Raw genomic sequence first — 24501 nt, forward strand, 5'->3', positions numbered from 1 at the left:
TAGACTTGTCATTAACACACATTTTACAATTTAGTCTAAAGGCACCCAACGTTTAATTTCTTAAATGTACAGTGAAAAATTGTTACATTAAAGTGAACTTCTCTTTCTCCAATTAACCTTATTCAGTTATAAACCAATTTGTCTAATTTAGAATCGCATTCCAAATAACATTTGTAGCATTATGAACTGTAACAGTTGTGTGTCAGGGCAGGGAAATTATTTATAAGTTTGGGAGTTCAGGAATAATATCAATCCTAAGAACCGTCCATCCTTCATGGTTTTACTATTTCAGCTAATGACCTGACAGATGCCAATCAATCCAAAACATTCACTTGGTTTTTGTACTGTTTGGTACATTTGGCAATATCTTGTCTTACATAAGTTTGGGTAAATCCCAAAGTTCATATAAAGTCACCTATATTAACAAAAGAAAATAAAATATAGAAATCCTTTATGAAGGAAAACACTTTGAATCAATCAAAAACAATATTTTTCATCTTGCTCATAGAAATCGTTCCCTATAGTTACAAGTGATAAGCTCATTGGTCAGTTGTTTGAGCCCCTGGCTGTATCTAACCCAATCAGCTGTTAGGATGGAGTCCGGAGAAAGGAAATGCCACGCAGCTCCTTGACGATGGAAGAGTGAGCGGGCTGGTGGGGGTACCACCTGTCCTCAGCAGGGAAGGGAGAGTGGGCAGGCTGGTGAGGGGAGAGTGTGGGGGTTGGTGAGGGGAGAGGGGGCAGGCTGGTGAGGGGAGAGGGGGCAGGCTGGTGTGGCATCACCTGTCCTCAGCAGGGAGGTGAGAGTGAGCGGGCTGGTGGGGAGTGAGCGGGCTGGTGGGGGGGGGGGAGTGGGCAGGCTGGTGGGGGGGGGGGGAGTGGGCAGGCTGGTGGGGGAGTGGGAGGGCTGATGGGGGGGGGGATTGGGAGGGCTGGTGAGGGGTACCGCCTGTCTTCAGCATAGGAGTCGTCTCCACGGTCACTGGGAGACGCCTTTACATCACAGCACACTTCTTCTCCTCCGACGGCATGTTCCCGTCCGCCTTCTCCATCTCCAGGATGATCCGCTTGAACACCTCCACGGCGGTCTGCGTGGGAACAGGAAGAGGAAGTGGTTCACACCAAACAAACCATGGGGGCGAACATAACTCTTTACCTGAAGAGTTACAAGAACTACATATCTGAAGAACAACACATCTGAAGAACTACACATCTGAAGAACTACACATCTTAGAGGGTTTCTATATATTTTCTCTTTGAGACACAAATGATTAACTGAAATGATCAAACTCACTGTAAACCACGGACTGCTATAAAGGGCCGGTGTGTAGCCCTTATAGCAGTCCGCAACACGGACATGTTGCTTCTAGGTCTGATAAAAATGGACATGGTATCAGTGTTTACCCTAGGATGGAGTTGCAGCAGCGGAGGTGAAATTATTATTTTTTTCCTGCTCGCAATTTTTTTTGCGTGCTCACAAAGCACACCCTGCCGGGAGGTTTCTACGCGTCTTCTGGCACCAGAAGGGTGTACATTCAGTACATTTGTACACAGTATGAGCAGGGGAAATATGGAGAGATTGAACATAACAAGTATAATCTTTAAAACTATTATTTACATATATTTAACAAAAAAAAAAAAAAAATATATATATATATATATATATATATATATATATATATATATATATATATATATCAAAAAGCCACCCTATACAGTAAAATCACATAACAAAAATACTACAACAATCGAAAAGGTCTGTGCCTCCAACCATCAAGGAATATAAAGAGGCCATGCCTCTATTGAACAAGGTTTGGGGCTCTAGTCAATAACGGCGACGCTACTGAAAATGTGGCTAAAAAAAGATGTATGTTGACATTTTTGCTAAAAAGAAATTCCTTAAAAATAAGTAGATTTTTACAAACTAATGGTTGCAGTAAGACCATAAGGAGCCCATGCCTGTGGAAACGTTTTGGGGCTCGAGTCAATGGCAACGTATTGAAATTGTTCCTAAATAAAAAATCCTCAAAAATAAGAAGAGATGTTTTTCAAAACTAAATGTTGTAGTAGGACCATTAAGAGGCCAGCGGGTCCGGTGACGTCCCCACACCGAATGGCAGCCTAAACTAACTTCTCCACAACAAAACGTTAATTTCGCCTCTTTAAATTGCCAAATAACACGTTCTTCGACAACACAAGATCTGAATAACGGTGCGAAGATGGGAAAGAAGAATGGACGAAAGAAAAATACTGCTGCAGAATCCAATAACGAAGGAGAAACCCCGAACAGCTCTCCTGCACAGGGAAACGATTAGGAAGCTAACACGTGGCTACCTTAGCAAAGGTCTTAAGAGGACATACGGGACTTCCGTAAAGACACGAAATAACAGCAAAAAGATATCAAAGATGAGCTCACTAATGTCAATGCTAAGCTAGCGGAGGCAGAGACGCGAATTGAAAATGTGGAGGACCGTGTTCAAAATGTTGAACAGGTGCTAAGCAAGATGATAAAGGTGATGAATCAGCAGGATAATAAACTGCTTGACCAAGAGGGAAGATCCCGACGGGAAAATCGAAGGATATATAATGTTCCCGAGGGAGCGGAGGGGCCTTCTTTGGTGGAGTTCGTGCAGAAGTTACTACGGGAAACTATGGAGGTCCCCACCACCACGGAGCTTGGCATTAAAAGAGCGCACCGGGCGCTCGCCCCGAGACCGTCCGGCGAATGGTCATTGGGGGCAAGTGAGGCTCGGCCCCACCTACTCTCACAAGAAAAAAAAAGAATAAAAAATATAAATATACAACCTTATGATAAATATATATATATAAAAAAAAAAAAAAGATCTCCCCAGAAAGTACTGTAAAATAAGTTTGGCGCTTTCAGTTCGTTTTTAGTCGACCCTTGCTTGCTTCTTCAGACTGAGTTCGTTTGAAGGGGCTCGAGCCCCACCATCCCAATGTAATGTGTATTGGACTGGAAAAATTGAAATGCGCATGCTCAGCGTGTTACTGTCGAAGTGGACGGAGATAATTTTGCTTCTGGTGGGGCTGGCCCCATCGGGACCACCATGGACATATATGGTTCGATCCACTACAGCGTAATTTCATTTTTCACAGTTCATTGGCTGTAGTGTGTGGCGTGATGAGTCATGAGTCGAGTGACCTCACCTCACCCAACCTGAGTCACGGGCGCGAAAAGTCCTGTAGCGAAGGAAACATTGCTAACCAACATGTCGGAGGCACACAAAGTCCTCTAGCGAAGAAGTATAATTTTGCTAACTAACATGTCGGAGGCACCCAAACGAAAACGAGTCGACAACATGAATGTGGTAGATCATCTATTGCAGCACAGATTTGAGACCCTAACGGAGACAGATAGACAGGCGCTCCGAAGCTGATATGGAGCGCCTGTAGTTGGTGTCCTGACGGGAGATCCTGGCACCAACCCGGGCTATCAGGTCATCGAACTGGGCCCGACTCAGTCGAAAGTACCGCTGAAACCGGCCGTCATCCAGGCGGAGTTCTTGGAGCAAGTGGTGAAACTCACCCTGCTGTGGCCGTCTCCGGAGGATGTCGTGCACCCAAAGCCGACGGCGTTTGCGTTTGCGTTTGCGTTTGCGACGCTCCTCGGACTCCCACAGCAAATAAAGCGCAGCGATGGTGGCGATGTTAGCCATTTTTCAGCAAAAGAAAAATGGCGGGGGGGGGGGGCTCCTTTATTATGTCCATGGGGGGGGGGGGGGGGAGTTTTGGGCGGTCTCATCACGCGCGTAGCTGACCATTTTTGACACAAAATGGTCAAGCAACATTTTAGCTGCGTTACGCGCGTACATGGTACGCGGGGTACGCGTCTGGTGTGTTCGTACCTTTAGTCTGGAGGAAATTTTAAAAGGTAAAACGCCTTGACACGTAAGTAAGACCAATGAAGGATGCTCAATCTCCATTTTGAAATACTTTTTTGTGAAATTTAAAATTTTTATTTGTCGGATATTAGGGCTGTAACTTTTTCCAATAATGAATTTCAAACAAATTTAAAATGCCCCGTAATTTGTTTGAATATATTCTAATATCCCCTCCACATTAGCTTGTTTTACTGATAGGTCGAGAGGGTATACAATAGTTCAAACTGATAGAAAAGCGCCCTCTGCTTGAAAATAAGGGAAACTACTTTTTAATATGCTTATGAGACTGCAGCTCCAATATCTTGAAAAATGTTAGCACTAAATCAGTCACAATAAGTTTTAAGTACGCAAGACAGAAAGAAGCACAGGTCATTTCATATTCTATAATAAGATATTAACTATTGCCTACAAGCAGTAAAAAGAAATGGATCAATAGTGTTTGGATGGATGTCTGTATGCCTGCAAAGCCATTAGCAACACTTTTATAAAAGTGAAGGGGTCTACCATTTTTGTTGTAAGATTTCGGCAGTTTAGACGCTGTTTAGCGTATTACTGCCCTCAACAGGTCAGATGTTGAACTAGATTTTTACATACAGTCCTGTGTTGTGCAGGATAGACGGGAGCAGGCGAAGTCAACCTCTACAAAAATCGCCACGACTGTGAAAACAAACGTGTAACGTCACGGACACTGGTACGTCATTTAAAAAAATAAAAAATATTGGCCTAGCCCCACCAGTTTTTTACATGTAGAAACACCACTGAGTACAAGCCGCAGTCAATAATAATCAGGTTTCTCCGCTACACAACTAAAGAGGAGGTTTTGCGCAAGGCATGGGGGAAAAATAAGGTGTTTTGAAGGGGAGACCGATTTATTTCGATCAAGATTACCTCCCAGCTATTCTACAAAAGCATAAAGATTACTCAGAGGCAAAGCGCGTGTTAAAGCAGAGGAATATCTGCTTCTACACCCCGTTCCCAGCTAAACTACGAGTGTTCTACGAAGACGAAACAAGGCTATACCAGTCCAGACAGCGATGGAGGCAACCGAGGACATGAAAGACAGGACTGCCCGTCACCGCCATCACACCTAGGGAGAGCCTGGCTGAACAGCTGTGCCGCTCCGCCTGGGACGCGGTGGGAGCGAGGCGGAGGGGAGCGAGAGCGGGACATCAGGGAGAAACTGCGTGCCTTCAGGAGACAAGGCTCGCCCCTCACAGGAGAAGAGCTATACGTTATGAGTAATGTGGTGAGCTGAACAATCTCTTGAGTTTAACAGTGCCAGGTTAAATTTACTAAAAATGCAGGGATCAAGATGTGACTTACCCTTTTTTTTGCTTTTATTATTACTTTCCCATCCATTCTTTCCTCCCTATTTGAATGAGAATATATACAAGGGAGTGACGGATACTTTTTTTTCTTTTTGGGAAATGGACAGATGCTGCAGTGGGGGCCCACAGCCCACAGGTAGAAGAGGCCTGCCCCCACTGCTAGGCTTTATTTTCAGCTTAGCTCAAGGTCACTTACCAGAGACCCCAACCTTGGTACCACACTTGTTTTATTGTTTTGTTCATACGTGTTTCTATGTTCTGGTTGTACAGGGAGTAGATCTGCTAAGTTTTGTTTTGTGGATATTAAGGTTACATAGACAGATAAATACGTCTAGTTGCAAAGTGAAATTCATCTCATATAATATTAATGGGCTTTTGAATCCAATTAAGCGTAGTACAATTTTAGCTAAAAGGAAGAAAGAACAGGCCGACATAGTATACCTTCAGGAAACTCATTTAAGCGATAATGATCATGGAAAACTCAAATGAATTGGCTTCACCAATTTGTTTTTCTCGTCATATAAATTAGGGCATAGAAGAGGAGTTGCTATCCTTATTTCTAACAGGCTGAATTTTGAAAAGGTTTTTGAAATGGGAGATAAAGAGGGTCGATTTATTTTAGTAAGAGGGAATATAGATGGTCGGCCAATAACTTAAATATATATGCAGCACCTGGAAGTGATGTTGGCTTCTTTAAAAAAAAATCCCTAATTACGGCAACAGAAACAGTAAGACTTCTGGTCTGCAGGGGAGATTTAAACGTACACCTACAACCCGGGTTGGATCGCTCAAGTAAAAAAAAAAAACTTGGAAAAAGTCCCTAAATAGAAAAGTAAATACACTTTTGAGGAGGTGGGTCCAATCAGCATATGGAGAAACCTTTTCCTTAACAGGAGAGATTATACACACTACTCTGCCCCACACTCCTCGTATTCAGGAATAGATTATTTTATAACATTTGGAAAAAGGACCTAGTGAATGAGTGTGGAATTGGGACGATAGATCTAAGTGACCAAGCACCCATCTACCTATATGCTTACATAAACCTGCAACCAAAGAATACCACTTGGAAATGTAATTCAAGTCTGCTCAATGATTCTAAATTTAAGGAACAAATGACGAGAAATAAGCCTCTACTTAGAATCTAATGACAATGATGAGGTCACGCCTCCTATTCTATGGGATGCCTTAAAGGCTGTATTAAGAGGGAAAATTATAGCTTTTTCATTATACAAGAAGAAAATGAGGAATAAGAAAATTGCTAAATAAATTTAAGGAACTAGAAAGGAAACATAAATTACATTCTGTGCAAAAGATATTTGAGGATATAAAAAAAATTAGGAACGAAATCAATGATTTAGCTACACAAGCAGTTAATAAAATTTGAATGTTCTTGAAACAGATACTATGAAAGATGGTCTAAATCTATGAAGATATTGTCCTGGAAATTGAAGGATTTTTTTTCAGAAAATACAATTCATAGAATTAGAACAGAAGTAATACAAAATAAATCAAGTGAAATTCATAAACTTTCGAGGTTTTTTACAAAACCATATACTCCAATGTCCCAGGAGGAAATATAGCCCAAATCGACAATTTTCTAAATTCTTTAGATTTACCACATTAAATGAAGAACAAAATGAAATATGACTGCTAATTCAACACATTGGGAATTAAAAAATGCGATAAGTAGAGAATTTAAAGAGGAATTAACACCTATAATACTACCAACACTGAACTGGGCCATACCAAAAGAAGGCAAGGATGAGATGGATTGTGGTTGGTATCGACCGATATCTGTTCTTAAAGGGTAATTCCGGTGTAAAATGGATTTTGGATATGTTTTGTATGATAACGAGTTGAAACGTTTGTTTTGGAGCACAAAAAAACGATTATAGACGCATTCTTCAGTTGGCTGTTTTTAGCCGATTCTATCAAAACGCTATAAACTTGGAACGATGGGGGCACTGGTTATGGTAAAAACTAAATCGCTATTTTAAACCACGTAAAAGGCCAAAAAGTAGTCCGACCCTTCTATGGTAGTATAATAAGGGTCTTATCATATAAAACGAGGCATTGAGAACTTTGTAAGTGTACAGATTGTCTATTAAAAAGGACATTTTATACACACAATACCGTCAGTAGATCACCCGTTTACATCATTTTGTTTTTAAGACTCGATAAGTATATTGACGAACACAGAGCTTGGGTGTTGCTCTTTACTCACAGGTTCGTGAATTGACCTGGATATGAAGCGTCCTTAGCGCAAATATATTGGTTTCCAAAGAGAAAACGGAGCTCTGCTCTCCTCTCCTCTCCGTTTATACGTTTTACTCAGGTGTGTATGAAGTGTCCGTAGCGCAAAATAATATAACATTCGTTTTTTTAAAGAGATAAGAAAGAGCTCTCCTCTCCGTTTATAAGCTTCATTCGTGTTTGAATTAAACTGGATATGAAGCGCATATCCAGTGTCCGTAGCGCACAGAATGTTATACTATTTATAACATTCGTATTTTAAAAGAGATAAGCGCAAGCTCTCCCCTCTTAAAAATAAGAATTTCAGCAGCGGCGGTTTCCCCTACATGCACCTAGGAGCGGCGGTACGTCGCTGCTAGGTGCATGTAGGGGAAACACTGGGGATATTATCACATAAGCCGTACATAATGGCTAGGACCCATTAGTTCCTCCTAAGTCATACCATTGTTTCAGACCAGCAACAATGTTGACTCAAAAGGCTACAACCTGATCCCAACTCCATCCCATCAGACACAGTAAAACCTGTGTGTAAAACCAGGATACCTCGTTCTCCTTGGCGGAGGACTCCATGAAAGCAGCCCCCCATGAGTCGGCCAGTTTCTTCCCTTCCTCTGGCTTGATGACTCTGTGGAATAGATGATTGACCCTTTTAACCGCTGTTCAGGATCCTTTTAACTACAACTAAATTTAACCATGTTATCTGTATAGATGCTTTGTATTGAACATTTCCTTCCAAATTATGTTTGTTTTTTTCCAAAGAATTGAAATGTCAGGAAAAAACACGGAAGGGAATGTGATTTCAGAATTTACAAATGCTGTATTTAATAATCCTAAGTAGGTCAAATGATCTTCATAGTATCTTCAGGCCTTGTACATCAGCTTCTTCTGGAGTATTACCTTTCCATGTGCAGATCTTTTTTGTTTCCTACGAGAACGGTAGGAACCCTAAAATTAAAAAAAAATCAATCATATATAGAAAAAAAGATGTAAAGGCAAAAAGACATTACTCACAAAATGCTTTGATGAAAACAGTAGACTTACTGTATCTTTCCAACCATATCTAGTAACTTGTCATGTAGAGCCTGCACAACTTCAAAACTGTAAAGATCGAAACATCATGTAATTAATTAACATCAATAGGGTTATGGTGGTAATGGCTGCACAACACATTACATTAAGTGTTCTGTACGATATGTTCAATGTGTAACACAGCATGCAAATGAAAACCCCAATCTATTCACCTCTTCATGGAGGTCACTGCATAGACCAGAACATAGCCATGGATGTCCATGGAGTGGGACTGGGGGAAGATTGAGTACTCGTCCTGGATCAAAAGGGGACGGCCGCAATTAAAATATATTTCAGCAGCAAGTGGGCCCACCATGGAATGGAGATTACATTTACTTTGATGACTTTAACCCCATATCTGCAAATAGGGCCATTACACGTATGTATGTCTATTCACCAAATAACTGTACAGACTGCTAAAACGTACCTGTCCGGCCGTATCCACCAACTGAAGATTGAAGTCTTGGCAATTGACAGAAACCATTTTGTTGAAGGCTGAGAGATAGTAAACAATCGTTAAACATAATGCTTTAAAAAATAAATGTTTACTGTGTTACAATTGCTTACAAACGACTAGGAGTACAACGACGTACTGTTTTCGATAGTGGGGTCATAGGAGTCCACGAACTGCCCTTCCACAAACTGGATGGTAAGAGAGGATTTGCCTGCAGAGAGAACATACTGATCATGTACCATACTGTCTTCAAGGTCTTCACAGACAGTTCAGAAATGCCATTGGTCGCTTCTGGAATGAATATTTCACATAATAGTAAAGTGGGCCACAGAGAGAGGTTCAAGTTGTCCTGACAGATTCATAACATGTAAGGTGAAGCACATTGTTGGACATAACGTTACCACCATCACAGGCTAACGTCTCAAACACCAGAAAGGCTCATTTAACCTCAAAGAGTTAACCTCAGATCAGATCACATATGGAAACTAAAGTGTTTTAGGGTGTTGAGATAAGGCCAGCAGAGGTAAACACAGGCTAGCTAGCCAGCTAGCAGTTAGCCTGACTCGTGTATATTAGCCCGCTAGCTAGCGTTAGCTCCAGTTAGCCATCTAGCTAGCGTTAGCTCTAGATAGCCGAGCACAACACGGTGAACACTCACCTACAGATCGGTAACCGATCACCGCGATCTTCCGGTACTTTGGCTGAGGCATGGTGTTGGGAGGGGTTGTTGGTGGGGGTGAACCCGGTTGTTCGCCGCCGGCTTTGGATGCTAAAATAAAACTTTACGGCCACATTCGTCTGACGTCACGTGACAACAACAAACTTTCCAGCCGCTGCCGACAGCCCCGCAACCCTCTGACCCCCGGACCTCGAACCTCAGACCGAACCTCCCCCGGGCCTCGAGCCTCAGAATTCCCCGGGCTTCGAGCCTTCGATCCCCAAACCTCCCTCGGGCCTCAAGCCTCAGATCCCCGACTCAGACCTCAGATTCCCGACAGCTGACACCAATGTTCCTTCGTTCACTATTTTGTGTCCGAAAGCTAACTTGCTACGTTTTCAACCGATAGATCCTCAGCTCGGGTCCAGATATGTTATTGAGGGTAACGCGCTTATTGACCGCGGTGGTGAACGGAAGCTGACGTTAGAAACAGGCGCTCACAGCAGGGCGTCAGGAGGTCAGAGGTCACCCGTCGAGCGGCAAGCAATGCTCCAAATCCAGTCGCTCATAATTCAAATAAAAATCTACCTCGAGGTTTTATTATATTATACTGAGAGATTTAATCATGTTTGTGCTATCTTTATATAAATGTCATTTATTTGGTTAGCGATATAAGCGATTTTCCACTAAAACGACTTGTTAGGCTGTCTGACACACATTTGATCTCAATCAAACATTAGATTATGTTGTATTTGAACGATGATGTGATTTTTGTTATGTAATGTTCATAAATTATTATTTACTGGCATGGCCTTGCTATTAATTTAGCAGACCATTCCAGCAAACACATTGTAACTCTGATTAGTCAAACTGTTGTTTATCTATAAAATGTCAGTTTCACGATTAAGAATGTTACTTTGGTCAGGGCTAAAGGTGTTGGTAAAAATAGAATCTCCCAACTAAATGAAAAGATGAGCCATACAACAACCTTCTCCCAGCGGAGCAGTTTAATTCTGGTTATCCAGGGCTTCTGTTCTCATCCAGAAAACCCATTGTCTGTGTGACACAAAGGTAGGCCTAACAAAGGCTGCTTGAAATAGGTTTAGGGTTAGCCTAACCTTTACTCAAAGGGCCACCAGTGACCAAAATGCCACGCTACCCCACGCCATCAGTTCTTATATATGTGTGAGTGTATTGACACTCATTATTATACTCATTATACTCATCATTATTAAGGTGACCTTGGGTGTCTTGAAAGGCGCCTCTAAATTAAATGTATTATTATTATTATTATTATCCACCACAGAAAGACAACTTCCGTCCACTCCTACATCTGATTGTAATAAGTCCAAGGTTGGAAAACTCATGCTATAAAAAGGGAGGTACCTGGTCAAAATATGTCTCAAAGAGATCAGGCTGACATTTGTATAGTTATGGTATAACATAATGCCCTTGGAATTAGAATAAAGTAGGCTACCCCAGTTGGTTGGTATTACTGAGACATGTATTGATTTGATTGTCTTTGATTGTCATATGAACCGAAATGGGTGTTCTTATCATGATCATATCTTTTTCATTAAACCCATTACATCTTTCTATTGAATCGTTGTCATCTGTTTTTAAAGTTACATTAATAGTTTTGTTTGTGTGGACCGGAAACAGAATCACAAACTCAAAGAACCGCTTCCGGGTCATGTCGTCGTCACACGGAAAAACCAAAACAAGTGGATGACATTTCTGACAGAAGCGGCCCGAACGGCGCCACCGGGAGAAGGTAACGAGCACGAACCACGTCGAGCCGACCCGGTCCCGGTGTCCCCCGCCTCACAGTACATACTGGAAGCGTGTCTTCACTGCTGGTTCACTCTATTTCAGTAAGAGCGGGCTAGCCCAATGCTAACCAGAGCTAGCATCATGGGAGGGGGGCGGCTGCCATAGCAACCGTCTGAGAAACACTGTGGCGCTTAATGCTAGCTTAACCAGCTAGCTAGCTAGCTAGATAATACATCTCCCACCTTAGTGACTCACGGTGAGCGCGGACCGCCTCGTCGCTCCTCGTCTAGCGGGCTTTAGAGACCTCAGAGCCCGCGGCCATGCGTCGCTGCCCGGGTCGCGGCGGGCTGGAACTGATCTGGGCTGTGATCTGATCAGACCCGAGCCTCACGTCACTTGTCAGAGGGCGAGAGGAGCCGCCAGACTATCTGGTCCACCCCGACAGTCAGTCCTTTAACTGTCACGTTGCCTCCGTGTCTCAGGGTCCACCAGGCAGTGCGTGTTGTTGAGTGGGTTGAGCTCTGTGGGCTGTGATCCAAGACCTTTTGGGGTCGCGACCGCCGGCCGATGGACCGCTGCTAACGCGGGCTGCGGGCTGCGACCCCACAAGCAGAACGATCATACATGTCCAGGTATCATCTGTCTGTATGATCTGTCTGCTTGTGGGTCGCAGCCTGCCGATGGAGCGCTGCTAGCGTCGGAGGTAGCAGACGTTGCTGAACCTGGTTCTGTTCAGACCTCAGCGTACTGGGGCATTATTTGTTCGAGTTGACATGTGGATACCGGTTTGATAATTCTTGTTGGGGTGACGGAAATGCTTTACTATAGACTGGCAAGTTAATCAATCAGCTAACTCACGTGGATTAGCATAGTGAAGCTAGTTTGAATCAAACGTAATGATATTTGAAAGTATATTTTTATGTCAAAGCAGCAAAGGGCTTTTTTACTGCTTACTCAATCAAGTATATCTCAATATCAAAAGTGAATGTCGTCGTGACTTTCAGGTGTCCGTTTCCCTGGGGTTAAGTCATGGACTGGAATTCCCTGGGGTTTAAAGTCATGGATTTGTATTCCCGGTGGTTTAGAAGTCATGGATTTCTATTCCCTGGGGTTTGAAATTCATTGATTTGTCTATTTCCTGTGGGTTAAAAGTTATAATCATCTGCAAATGTCTTGTTTTTCCAAATGTGGTGCTGTTATTTCTACAAAGAAAGCTGAGGAGGGGGTGAAGGGTCATTGGTTGTTTATGTGCCTATTCACCAATAGTAATTCTGCTATTTTAATATTTAGCTCGTTTGAGTATGGATGTAGATGACTGCAATGGCTCGTCCTATATATCAGGTATGCATCTAAAGGGGGGGGGGGAATGATGCTTTATTTAGTTTCTACATATACTAGAAATTGCCACCGGATGTGTCAATGTAAAAAAAACAATCTTCTTTCGAGGTGCAGCAAGTGGTGAGTCTTCAGTGGAGAGGGAGTTTCCTGGGGCGCCCGGGGTTCCATCAGCAAGCACCCCCAACAGCCAGCACACCTCTCCTAGCCGCTCGCTCAGTGGTCAGTTTGAAATCAAATCACAATCATAAGAAACCCCTTCCTGTTTAGTGACTTGGTCCCACACGGACCATTCACAAAAAAGTCTCGGGCATAATTTGAAAAATGGACTGTTGGGTTCCTCTGCCCCCCCCCCCCCTCCAGCTAACTCCATTAAGGTGGAGCTGTACAGCGACGATGAGCCGGGCCGGGGGGGTGAGGAGGACGCGGGGGAGGACGGGGGTCCGGACCACGGGGGGGAGGGCGGAGGGGCCTACAGGGAGATGAACCACGTGGACGCCATGACCTCCGGAGCCACTCGACTTCCCAACGGGAAGCTCAAGTGTGACATCTGTGGCATGATCTGCATCGGACCCAACGTCCTCATGGTGCACAAGCGCAGCCACACAGGTGATACACGCCCCTCGCTAATTCTGTCTGCTGCACATAACGTCTTCCACTCTGCTGCTGCTAGTTTAGCATTGATTCCTGACAGCCTAACCAGTATCCCTTCCATCCAATCACTCGTCCTCCTAGTGAATGAGAGCACGGTTTGTGTGCTGCAGTCGTTTTAGTTAGTGTGTATCGTAACAAAGCAAGGAAACGAGCATGTCTTTTCTATAATGAACCTTGAAGCGGTCCTTGAGGCTGGTAGAGATATGCTTCAAAGAACCGGTCGTCAAGCAGGAGATCGGATCTCTGCAGGGGGAAGAAGTGGAACTACTGTAGAAGCTTTGAAGGCGTTTTATTCTACAAGCTACTTTGTGAATAATGAAATTAACTGGTAGAACATCATTTGCTGCAAGGCTCAGTAGTGTCAGCGAGTATTTAGAATCTGTAACAAAGAGGAATGTACTTGATGAACTCCTAACCTCTCTGATTCTCCTGGCTTGATTCACACTGTGTGGTTTGAAGAGGCTGGGCGTTGAGAATGAGTGTTGTGTCGTGAGTTCTGCAGAAATACCCTCTTGGTGATATTTAGAATAAAACTCACTCTATTGTTGTTTACTCAAAGGTGAGCGACCCTTCCAGTGTAATCAGTGCGGCGCTTCGTTCACTCAGAAGGGAAACCTCCTCCGACACATTAAGTTGCACTCGGGAGAGAAGCCCTTTAAATGCCCCTTCTGCAGTTATGCCTGTCGTAGGAGAGACGCCCTCACCGGCCACCTCCGCACTCATTCGGGTGAGAGGGATTTGTACACGTGCATACACACACATCACCTCTGTCCACTGCAGTCTCTCTTTCACCATGTCACCAAACTGTACCACATTATTCCTAAGCCAGCCTTGTCTATGATCCAGGCAGAGCTACTGGTTAAACCCATCCTGTGGCTCCGTTCCAAACGGGCCCTGTGATTCTCTGACGTCACACGTGGGAGTGTCCACCCAGGTGCACGCTGGATAGATCGCTAGTCTACCCAGTGGACTGTACCAACTGGTAGGCTTCTCTATCCATCATACATAGAGGGGGCCATCCCTACTTGTGAATTCAGGAAGTCACGGGGCAGGCCGATCGGGAAATGCCCGGTTTGGCTAATCTCACCGTCCCTTTGTGGTGAGAGGCCCTTGAGTTCAATCTTGATAATTAAGGGTTTCTAATACCCTACGACTGGTTCAAAATGGGCACGACCTGTATAGGTGGATTTTCTTTTTAGTTCACTCATTCAAATCAACATGAATAGCCAAGAGTTAACACTACGATATTTCCTCACCAGAACTTAAGCACGTTTTGCACATGATGCCAATTCCGTTCCTTAATAACGACCCCCCCCCCCCCCCCGTGTCCAGTGTCCTCCCCTACCGTAGGGAAGCCCTACAAGTGCAGCTACTGCGGGCGGAGCTACAAGCAGCAGAGCACCCTGGAGGAGCACCGCGAGCGCTGCCACAGCTACCTGCAGAGTCTGGAGACGCTGCACCCCGCCAGCACCCACCTCCCAGGTAGGGGCCCCAGGGTACAACAGGGGACACCAGGGCCCCGAGCACCAGGCCCTAGGGGCCACCAGTAGCTGAGGGCAGCCCCACTGAGATACTCTGAATAAGTCATAGCACTTATTTAACACATCAACTTGTGAAAAACTACTTTTAGCTGGCCAAACAATAATAAAAACACGTAAAATATTCTTTTGAACCACTTTTCATTGAGCTGAATAACGCCAGGGGCCAGAGGATGACATGAGGGCATCCATGGCTCTGCCTCTTGTGTCACTGCCAGTAGAACCCTGGGAACCTCATTAGTACTTCGTTAGAACCTCGTTAGAACCGTGTCCTTCCGCCTGCAGGAGAGGAGCTGAGGTTCACCCCTGACTCTGTGCTGCAGCCGCCCTCAGACCAGTTCCTCGACGGCCTCACTAGTAACTTCGCCAAGCGAAAGAGATCAACACCACAGAGATTTGTAGGTGAGCAATTGATCCAAAAGATGACGTAGTTGAGGTGAGCAGGAACACCAGGGGCCTCGAGGGGACAGAGCTCCACTAGGGTCGCTCTCCACGACACTGGCTCCAATACCGGAGCCTCAGTTGCCCTGAGAGTTAAATGGAAGCAGAAACAGTGCACGGTGTGTTATTGTTAAACCTCCTGGAATGATCTCCAGCTGCGCTCATTAAGAACCCTGCATTGGGATGTGCAAAGGGGTTTTCTGTGTGTGCTCTTTTCAGAGCATCATGAAATCTGTCTTTTCTACGGCTTTATGTTATATATTTCTACATCTATTTCTGTATCTATATCTCAGGACAGAAGCACATGCGTCTCGACATGGCCGACGCGCCCTACGAGCTCAGCGCTGCGTTTGAGAAGGACGGAGACCTGAACCCTGCCCACCTTGAGACGCCCCACTTCCCCGGTCTGGGGGGAGACTACGCCGCTGCCCCAGGTGGAGGAGGTGGAGGTGATGGAGGTGGAGGAGGAGGGGATGGAGGAGGAGGGGATGGAGGAGGAGGAGGGCTGACGGAGCAGCCCGCGCCACCCCGCGGCCCTCCGTCGGCTCGGCCCTTGCGTTTGTCGGAGCTCCGCCCCTTGCTCAGCTCCGCGCACAGAGCCCCGCCCCCTCCGCAGGGGGCGCGGCTGGACTGTATGGGGGGCGGAGCCGGGGTCGGCGGCCCCGGGGGACGGGAAGCGGCGGAGGGCCACGAGGACCTGCCCCCTGGCCGCAGCGGCGCGCCGTCGCCTAGCAACGGTTGCCAGGACTCCACGGACACAGAGAGCCTGCACGACGAGCCGCAACTCCTCCACCACCACCACCACCACCACAACAACCTCCACTACAGCGGCGGCCCGGGCCCCGCCCCCCCGCCGCACCACCGGGCCCGAGGGAGACCCCTCCCCGGGCACGCCAAAGACGCGGAGCGGGAGGAGGGCGCCCCCCCGGGGGGCCACGCCTTCGCCGCCGCCCAGCCCACGCCGGGCTCCCCCGCCGCCCCCTCCTCCACCTCCCGGGAGGCGCTGCGGGTGGTGGACGGGGACGGGCGCGCCGTGCGGTCGTTCCGCTGCGAGCACTGCCGCGTGCTGTTCCTGGACCACGTCATGTTCACCATCCACATGGGCGCGCACGGCTTCCGCCAGCCCTTCGAGTGCAACATCTGCGGGCACCGCAGCCAGGACCGCTACGAGTTCTCCTCCCACATCGTCCGGGGGGAACACCTGCTGGAGTGAGGAGTCGGGGTCGGGCAGGAGGTCACCTGATCCACCAGGAGGGCTCCTATTGGAAGGACCCCCCCCCCCCCTGCTCCTTTTGGAGGGAACCCGCTGCTCCTATTGGAGGAACCGCCCTGCTTTGCTCCTATTGGAGGAACCCCGTTGCTCTGCTCCTATTGGAGGAACCCCCTTGCTCTGCTCCTATTGGAGGAACCCCCTGGCTGAGTTTGATCTGCACAACGTACCCACAGAGGGATCGGTAGTGGTCCACACTGGCCTCTGAGTCAGGACACTTGAACTAGTAGATTCTCTAGAGAGGTGTGGCTTAAAGAGAACTCCAAGGAAGGTCACATCATTTTAAATCTAAAAACAAGGTCCTATCATTCTTAATGCACTTTGAACGATGAATATCTCTGAAAATGCACTTTTGAATTATTTTATTATAGTAGATGAGTCATCACTGCACCTTTCTATCTTCAGAAGTGCCTTGCTCTAAAACAATATTTGACCCTTTGCTTTCTGATCAACAGTATATGCTTGATGTTATTTAATGTCTGAGAAGTTCCCCTCGTCTGCACTTTGACCGAGATATTGCAAAAGAATAGCTTAAGATGTGGTCGCGGTCCTTTTTAAAACGAGCTCACCGTACACGGTGAAGTCGACACTTGTATTCCTTTTTCTTTTTTTTTTAAGATAAGCTTAAGAGCACTTTCCTCCAGCTTCATTCCTCCACTCTCTGAAGGTGGGGGCTTCTCTGTCGGGGCCAGGAGGGGTTTCGAATGCAGACCAAACTTGGCCCGACCTGTACGAGGAAGCGGTCTGGACCTCGGTTAGGAAAGCACTTTGTTAGCTGTGGTGAGCTGTGTGTGTAGAGGATGAAGGGACAGGGAAGAGACCCATGTGAAGGGAAACTGAAAGGCTTTTATTGGTGTGAATGGTGGATAGAAATGTATGATATATCTATTTTTCTGGCTTTTGTTGCACTGATACCTGCCGGAACACAATTATATGAAAATATTTTATGGGAGAATACATTTATGACATGCACATTTCACTGAAAGTCTAAGGAAAGAAGGTTATTTTTTTCAAAGAAGAGTCAAAGCGTTTCAAATTCCCTCTAAAGAGGACAGACACTGCCACTCACAGGAAGACGACTCGTCCATGAAGATGTCCTGAACCCCTCCCCTTACTTATGAAACACAACCAAACTGTTTATGTGGGGTGTATTTCAGGTAGTGTACAGTTTGGACGGTGCCTTTATGACCGGGACTCGATTGAAGGACATGAAACCAAATGTCACGTCTCGACAGGTGATCCGCCACGTTGTCGGCGACTCTGAGCGAACTCTTCTGAACCTCTGATTGGGTTCTGCAGAGACGGGAGAGGCAGAAGTACACAGTGGGATCTATTCCAACTCCCTTTTTGGAGAAGTAGCGTATGCTTATTTGAGATGGCCTTGAGGTGCATTGGATTTGAAACACGTTTGAAATGAGTTTTGAAGTTTTCTGCCCTTTAGTTATAACCTGGCTTTATTATCGTCATAGAATATTAATTGACCGCCCATTTGATGGAAGAATTCACTTTATATTTCACAAGTAGATGATGTTTGAAATGACATCCTGTAGCGTTTGGGTTCGATGGCGTTTCAGTGCTGTTGAGCTGCTCTGTTTTGATTCTCCTCTCTGGAATTTCTACCAGCGGTCTGTTTAAACTGCAAATAGGCGTCCTTAATATTTTTTTAAGCAGAGGAAGTGGGCGGGGTTAAGTCGTTAAACTCAACACATTTTTCTTGGACTTGGCCAAAGAACATCTTCTCATTATGATGTTTGTACTGAACGTGTTTCCTTTGATGTGGGAGAGGTGGAGTCCCATCTTTGAGTTCCATATACCGGTTCAACCGGTTGGTACCATCAGTGATTCTGTCCCCTGATCTTGTCCAAATAGGTGTGCAATTCCTGCCCTGGTTGACGGTGTTATTCATGTTGACCTCAGTTCCTCCTGCAGGCACCGCTGATACACAACACTGTTTTCATCGTTTGTTTTGTCTATCTTTAGAAAAAGAAATCCACTTAATTTAAGATGGTCCCCTTTTTAAAAAAACGTTATGCCCTATACTAGCAGCAAGACACTGACATGTTTTTATATAGTTTCACTCGTTCACTGTATTGGTAGTGACTGATGTAAATTCACCCCATGGGCGTCTCATTCAGATGATTCTGCATGCGTTTGTGTATTACAAGGTGGAATGTGTTCACACCCATTGTTGTAAGAGAGCGATCTAAAGGAAAGACCCCTGGTGTGATGAGAGGGTGAAATTAGTTCAGTCTGCCTTGCTTCTGTGCCTTTTGCCTTGGGAGTTCACCATGTAATTCTTCAATGTTTGGTGTGCTAAACATTTTGTTCCCCCCGTTCACATCAGAGTGCTAAATTAGGACAACAATCAATGGCTGAAGTGGGCAGAATGGTAGACTCCACCTATTGAGGGAGACCTCACCCAGCGGTAAATCACTGCCGCCGTTGAGCTCTGATACAGCCGCTGGTCACCTGACACACTCGTATCAGTGCCTAGTTCCCCACGCTTAAGAAGTTTACCTGTTTGTGATCTGATGCTGAATCGTGTCCATCTCCTGTTCCTGCAACGCCCGAAACTGCTTCTTAATATCAGCACTGTAAATACTCTCTGATCGCTTTAAGTAACTGCAGAGCCTTTTTAAATGTATCCAACGTATGCAAGTACTTGTTTCAATCTTAAAACTACTGTCGGTTTTGTACTGTAAGCAGAGTCTATTAAAAATAAAATATTTGACAAACTACTTCCAGAATATGAAGTCAATGAGAATAGCACGTTTCTGTTTATATAACGATATGTTTGCTGGAGGGGAGCCCAATCCTCTTTACATTAGCTTCGGAGTGGGTCGTTGGGGCCCGCCCCGTTAGAGAAAACTGTCATCAGCACCAGAAAACAGCTGGAGAGGAGACCACCGCTGGGTGTGTACATTACCGGCCGCGGGCGAGTTGGTTTGCTACAGGGTTAGCGCGTGGTGTGATGCTCGGAGCGGTGCAGGTGAGCGGTGTTAGTCCCGAGGCCTTTAACCCCTCGGAGCAGTAGGCTGGCGGTGCTCCTGAGGCAGTTAACCCCTCCGTAACCATGCGCTCCCGGCCCATCAGATAAAACCAAACACTGTTCTCGACTCTCGTTTTGTAAAAACGCCGATTTTTTATATACACATTTAGATACAATTATTGAAAACAACAATCAAGAGCAGTCGTGAGTGTTTTAATATAAAGTTGTATTGATTGACCTCATATTGCCCGCCTCGGTTGCTAGGAAACAGTCCACAACAGGAAGCTCCTCCAGCTACGGTGAGTGCCTCATCACGAACCCTTTTAAAGATAAACCTTTTAAAGATAAACCCCGCTGATATCAGAGGTAATCTCTAGAGATAAGGTCACCGTGTTGGGTGTTTATACGTTAACGGGGGTGGTGTAAGGAGCTGTGTTAAAGTGTTTACGGTTGGTTATGTGGAACTAGGCAGAGTGGGACTGATCTAAATGGGACTAATGGGAACCAATCATGAAACATTTATTGACATTTTTGACGTTTTTACGTCATAATGCTATCACCAGTCAAACTCTTCATACATTAACTGATTTACTTCCACAAAAAAATTATACTTATTAAACTACACTAATACTAATACTTGTAATCCTATAATAGTAGGCCTGGTGTACGCACGTCCATAAGACCTAATGCTGTATTCAGGTTTCATTGGCAAACTAAACAAACGTCTCAGAACCGGCCGAGGGTCTCAGGATGCCGAAGAAGGGCTCCAAGAAGGACGGTGGGGGGAAGGGGTCCGGGATGACGGACGAGGAGAGGGTCGTCTTCCTGCAGCAGAGGGCCGAGGCAGAGAAGGACAACGCCAAGAGGAAGGAAGAGATGCTCACTCAGTTCCTCGAGGTGAGCCCCCCTCAGACTGCCCCCTCTGAGGGCTGCAGCCATCCTTTACATTTACATTTAGGGTGTTTAGCAGACGCTTTTATCCACAGAGACTAACAATAAGTACATTTGTCAGAAGAAAGAAAAACAAAAATATATGGCTGTCGCCGGTACAGTTATGATGCCAAGCACTAACAATCGCCAGGTTAACCCATTCCCTGTAAACAACAAAGATAGCTAGGATAAGATGCTACACGATGCTAAGTACTATTTTTAAGTGCAAGGACGTACAACATACAATAAAAGCGTACATTAGGTGCCGGGACGTACAAACATACACTAAGAGTGTACATTAAGTGCCAGGACGTAAATCATACAATAAGAGCGTACATTAAGTGCCAGGTTGTACAAACATATAATAAGTGTACATAAAGTGCCAGGACGTCCAACGTACAATAAGTGCGTAAGAGTGGGGTGGGGTAGAACCTCTGACCGTGTTCCCGCCCTGAACCGCTGAACAGGACAAGCTGCAGAAGGAGGAGAAGAACACGGCGGTCAACCTGCACAAGCTCACCCAGCAGTGGCGGGTCGTCCTCCGCCGGGCCCGGGGGGCGGAGCTGTCCCGGGAAGTGGACATCGTCAGCCAGACCTTCGAGAGGGTTCTGGACCGCAGAGACAGCGTCGTCAAGGTGAGCCGAGCTGCCCCTCCTCGTGGCTGGGGGTCTTCAGACTGTGTTGGGGGACTGTCTGGTTGAAGATGTCCATCGTCGTGGCTGGGGGTCTTCAGACTGTGTTGGGGGACTGCCTGGTTGTAGATGTCCCTCTTCGTGGCTGGGGGTCTTCAGACTGTGTTGGGGGACTGCCTGGTTGTAGATGTCCCTCCTCGTGGCTGGGGGGCTTCAGGCCTCGTTGGGGGGACTGTCTGGTTGAAGATGTTCTTCACGCGTTGCAGTGCCTGGTGGGGGACCTGAGCGAGGCGGAGCAGCAGTTTGGTCTGGCCCTGCGCTCCCAGCTGCACTACGTGGACCGCCTGCTGGCGCTGCAGACGGGGAGGCTGGCCTTCTTCCAGCAGCGCTGGGACGGGGACCTCCAGGAGCTGGGCACGGAGTTCAGCGCGGAGCGGTCGGTGCCCCTCTCTCTCAGAGCGGTTCTTTATCGGCGCCCTCGGGTTTTCACCTCCGCCTCGCTAGAACGTGCTCTGGCCCGGGTTTGTGTGTTTCAGGGAGCTGATCTACGCCCTGCATCGGCGCGACTGCACCTATCTGGAGGACGTGAGCGCGGCCATGGAGCTCCACCGCAGCGAGGCCGACGACCTGGGCCGGCTCGACTACCAGAGCACCAGGGACGAGATCAAGACCAAGGTCCGTGCTTTAGAGGGATCATCATCAGCATGACGGGATGGGACGGGGTGATGGGGTGAATGTGACGATGGGATGAATAATCTGCATGACTCGTGGGGTGAACGTGATGACGGGATGAATAATCAGCATCACTCATGGGGTGAATGCGTGGAGCTTTAGGGAGGGACATCGTCACTGTGAGGTACCGTTCTCTGGCCGGGCGTTCAACGTGGCGTCTGGTGGTGTCTCCTGACAGTACATCAGTGAGAAGCACGCGCTGGTGGTGCAGATGGACCAGGTGATGCGGCAGGTGCGTCAGGGCATGGGCGTCACCGAGGACCAGCGCACCGCCCTGAACAACCTCCTGCTGAGCGACCAGCGACGCGCCCAGGAGATAGACGTGCAGATGAAGAGGCTGCAGAAGATGCAGGTGAGCTGAAGGGTTAGTCTCTGGCCCCTCACCCACCCTCCCCCCCGGGGTTGGGTGGAAGAAAAGCACCACATTCTCATCATTGAGTCCTTCTCCCCACACCTCTCTGACCATCTTGAGAAAAAAAGCTTAAAAGATGGCGGCCAGCGTGCTTGTTTATAAATAACACGCGTCTACACCCAGCTGGCCACTTCACCTCCTCCCTGGGGGGTTAAAACATGCTGTCAATGGGGGTAAACCATTTTGTCCCTGGGGGGTAAAACATGCTGTCCCTGGAGGGTAAACCATGCTGTCACTGGAGGGTAAAACATCCTGTAACCGGGGGGTAAAACATGGGGGGGCCACACTGCCTGACCCTTTAACCCCCAGGCCGCTGCTGAAGCACCCCTTTGACCCCTGCTGTACTCTGCGCGTTCCCCCCCCCCCCCCCCGGTCGTTCCCAGGAGTCGATCGCCGCCCTCCGGAGGCCCGACCCCGGCCAGAAGGAGCGCGAGGCGGTGGCCCGGGACCTGAGGGCCACCAAGGAGGCGGTGACCCAGCAGACCCGCGAGCTCAAGGCCCGGCTGGGCCACGCCCGCCTGCTGGACAGGAAGCGGCTCACGGCCCTCAGCGTTCAGAGCAGCGCCGCCGCCAAGCAGCTCCAAGGCCTCATCACCAAGGTGACCGTCAGTCATCAGAGACGTCCCCTCCACCCTCCTGAAGCTGAACTCCTCCTAGACCCTCAGAACTGAGTCTCATGTGGTCGGTTCTGTCCGACCGCAGGCAGAGAACACTGTACTTTTACATTCAGGGCACTAAGCAGAGGCTTTTATCCAAAGCCACTTACAATAAGTATAATTGTCAGAAGATAGAGAAACAACAATGTATACATCGGTAGAGTAACGGCCTTTACGTACGGTAACCAAACGATCATAACAGTGTCGTGTCGTCTGCTCCGTCTCGACCCAAGGGAGGGAGGAGCTTACGTCGGGCCGAGATGTGCCGGCGGTTTGAATCGGAGCACGAGAAGGTTCTGCCGTTCTACGCCTCGTCCTTAACGCCCGAGGAACAGAGCCGGGAGGAGCAGCGGGCGATGGAGCCGCCCTCGGAGGAGCTCGCACGGGTAGACGCTCTACCCCCACGCTCAGCTCACCTCTGTAGGTTCTGTAACCGACGCCTCACTCTCCTCACGCCTCCCCTCCCCTCTCTCCCCCTCCCCTCCCCCAGGCCCTGATGGACTACTCGGACCTGGCCCGCTTCTGGCAGCGCTACAACAAGGTCCTGCTGGAGCGCCTGGTCCTGGAGAAGGAGAAGGAGGTCCTGACGCAGGAGAACCGGCAGCTGCAGGGCCTACTGCGGCAGTACATGGACGGCATCTCCGTCAGCGACGAGACCCTCCGACGGCAGAACCCCCTGCTCATGGTGTCGCGGCCCACCCTGGCCCCGCCCCCCGGCACCGAGCGACGGCCCCCTCGGCACACGGTCGTCGAGGCGGTGCGCGTGATTCAGAACGCGCGCTGATGCCGTGAGAGGCTGTGGGGGAAGCGGGTTCACGGCTGGTGGATGTTGTTGTGTGTAGCGTGTGGTCTGTTCTCCGGCTGATAAAGAAGGTCTTTGCCCAGTGGGATTATAAATAAAGCAAAGAAAGGACAAGATTACGGTTTTTGGTCTTTTATTTAAATAGCGCGGCCCCCTGCGGGATTACTTCTTCTTGCTCTTCTTGTCCTTGGTCTTCTTCCTGCCCTGCGACGACGGGGCGCTGGCCTTCTTGTACAGATAGAGTCCCACCAGGCCCAGCAGGGTGGGCACCAGGGCCAGGCACACCAGGGGGAACACCTCGTTCACCATCCTCTGCCACCGCGTCTGCTGCGCGACCGCCAGCACCTCCACCTCGAACTCCAGCACCGCGTCGCCTGGGGAGACACCAGCCATCACGTGGGGCTCTGTCTGTCTGTTTGTCTGTCTGTCTGTCTGTGGGTGTGTTAAAGGGACGCCCTGTTATGTGTATGTTGGGGGACGCTCTCTTTGTGTCTGTGTTAAAGGGACGGTGTGTGTGTTTGAAGGGACGCTCTTTGTGTGTGTGTGTGTGTGTTAAAGGGACTTTGTCTTTGTGCGTGCCTTTGTGTGGTACCTGGGATAGTGGGGGGGTACCCTCTCTTGCCGTACGCCAGGTGGGATGGTATAGTGGCCTTGATCTTTTGTCTACATCA

At 47.6% G+C, this 24501-nt stretch overlaps 4 protein-coding genes across 11 annotated transcripts in view; 2 read left to right on the top strand and 2 right to left on the bottom strand.

Annotated features, from left to right (window-relative positions):
• Positions 1–881: 881 nt before the first annotated feature.
• On the bottom strand, positions 882–10193 carry rhebl1 (Ras homolog, mTORC1 binding like 1). The gene is made up of 8 exons (XM_030375485.1): positions 9667–10193; positions 9148–9219; positions 8982–9049; positions 8728–8810; positions 8528–8584; positions 8384–8431; positions 8030–8111; positions 882–1088 (listed from the first exon to the last, which is right to left on the bottom strand). The coding sequence occupies exons 1-8, from the start codon at positions 9716–9718 to the stop codon at positions 996–998; spliced, it is 555 nt and encodes a 184-aa protein (XP_030231345.1). The 5' UTR covers positions 9719–10193; the 3' UTR covers positions 882–995.
• A 1078-nt stretch (positions 10194–11271) lies between these two features.
• Positions 11272–19415, top strand: LOC115557570 (zinc finger protein Eos). 8 transcript variants are annotated; one of them, XM_030375472.1, is made up of 8 exons: positions 11279–11440; positions 12730–12780; positions 12886–12996; positions 13138–13383; positions 13988–14155; positions 14761–14910; positions 15252–15368; positions 15701–19415. In XM_030375472.1, the coding sequence occupies exons 1-8, from the start codon at positions 11395–11397 to the stop codon at positions 16618–16620; spliced, it is 1809 nt and encodes a 602-aa protein (XP_030231332.1). In that variant the 5' UTR covers positions 11279–11394; the 3' UTR covers positions 16621–19415. The 8 variants fall into 8 exon arrangements, with proteins under 8 accessions (XP_030231340.1, XP_030231339.1, XP_030231336.1 ...); XM_030375473.1 differs by having other exon boundaries at positions 11280–11440; positions 12892–12996; XM_030375475.1 differs by having other exon boundaries at positions 11351–11540.
• Positions 19416–19713: 298 nt separating this feature from the next.
• drc2 (dynein regulatory complex subunit 2) lies at positions 19714–23946 on the top strand. The gene is made up of 9 exons (XM_030375645.1): positions 19714–19965; positions 20366–20563; positions 21064–21231; positions 21495–21664; positions 21765–21903; positions 22139–22312; positions 22756–22971; positions 23262–23414; positions 23519–23946. Exons 2-9 carry the CDS (start codon positions 20417–20419, stop codon positions 23810–23812), a joined length of 1461 nt encoding a protein of 486 aa, XP_030231505.1. The 5' UTR covers positions 19714–19965; positions 20366–20416; the 3' UTR covers positions 23813–23946.
• fkbp11 (FKBP prolyl isomerase 11) overlaps positions 23947–24501 on the bottom strand; it is a 1962-nt gene continuing 1407 nt past the window's right edge. The window contains exons 5-6 of the mRNA XM_030375646.1: positions 24423–24493; positions 23947–24204 (exon numbers count right to left, since the gene is read on the bottom strand). Coding sequence (XP_030231506.1) covers positions 23993–24204; positions 24423–24493 — 283 coding nt within the window. The 3' untranslated portion in view covers positions 23947–23992. The remainder of the gene's footprint in view (positions 24205–24422; positions 24494–24501) is intronic.

This window comes from Gadus morhua, chromosome 13 (genome assembly GCF_902167405.1).
Source record: "Gadus morhua chromosome 13, gadMor3.0, whole genome shotgun sequence".
Taxonomy (NCBI): Eukaryota; Metazoa; Chordata; class Actinopteri; order Gadiformes; family Gadidae; genus Gadus; species Gadus morhua.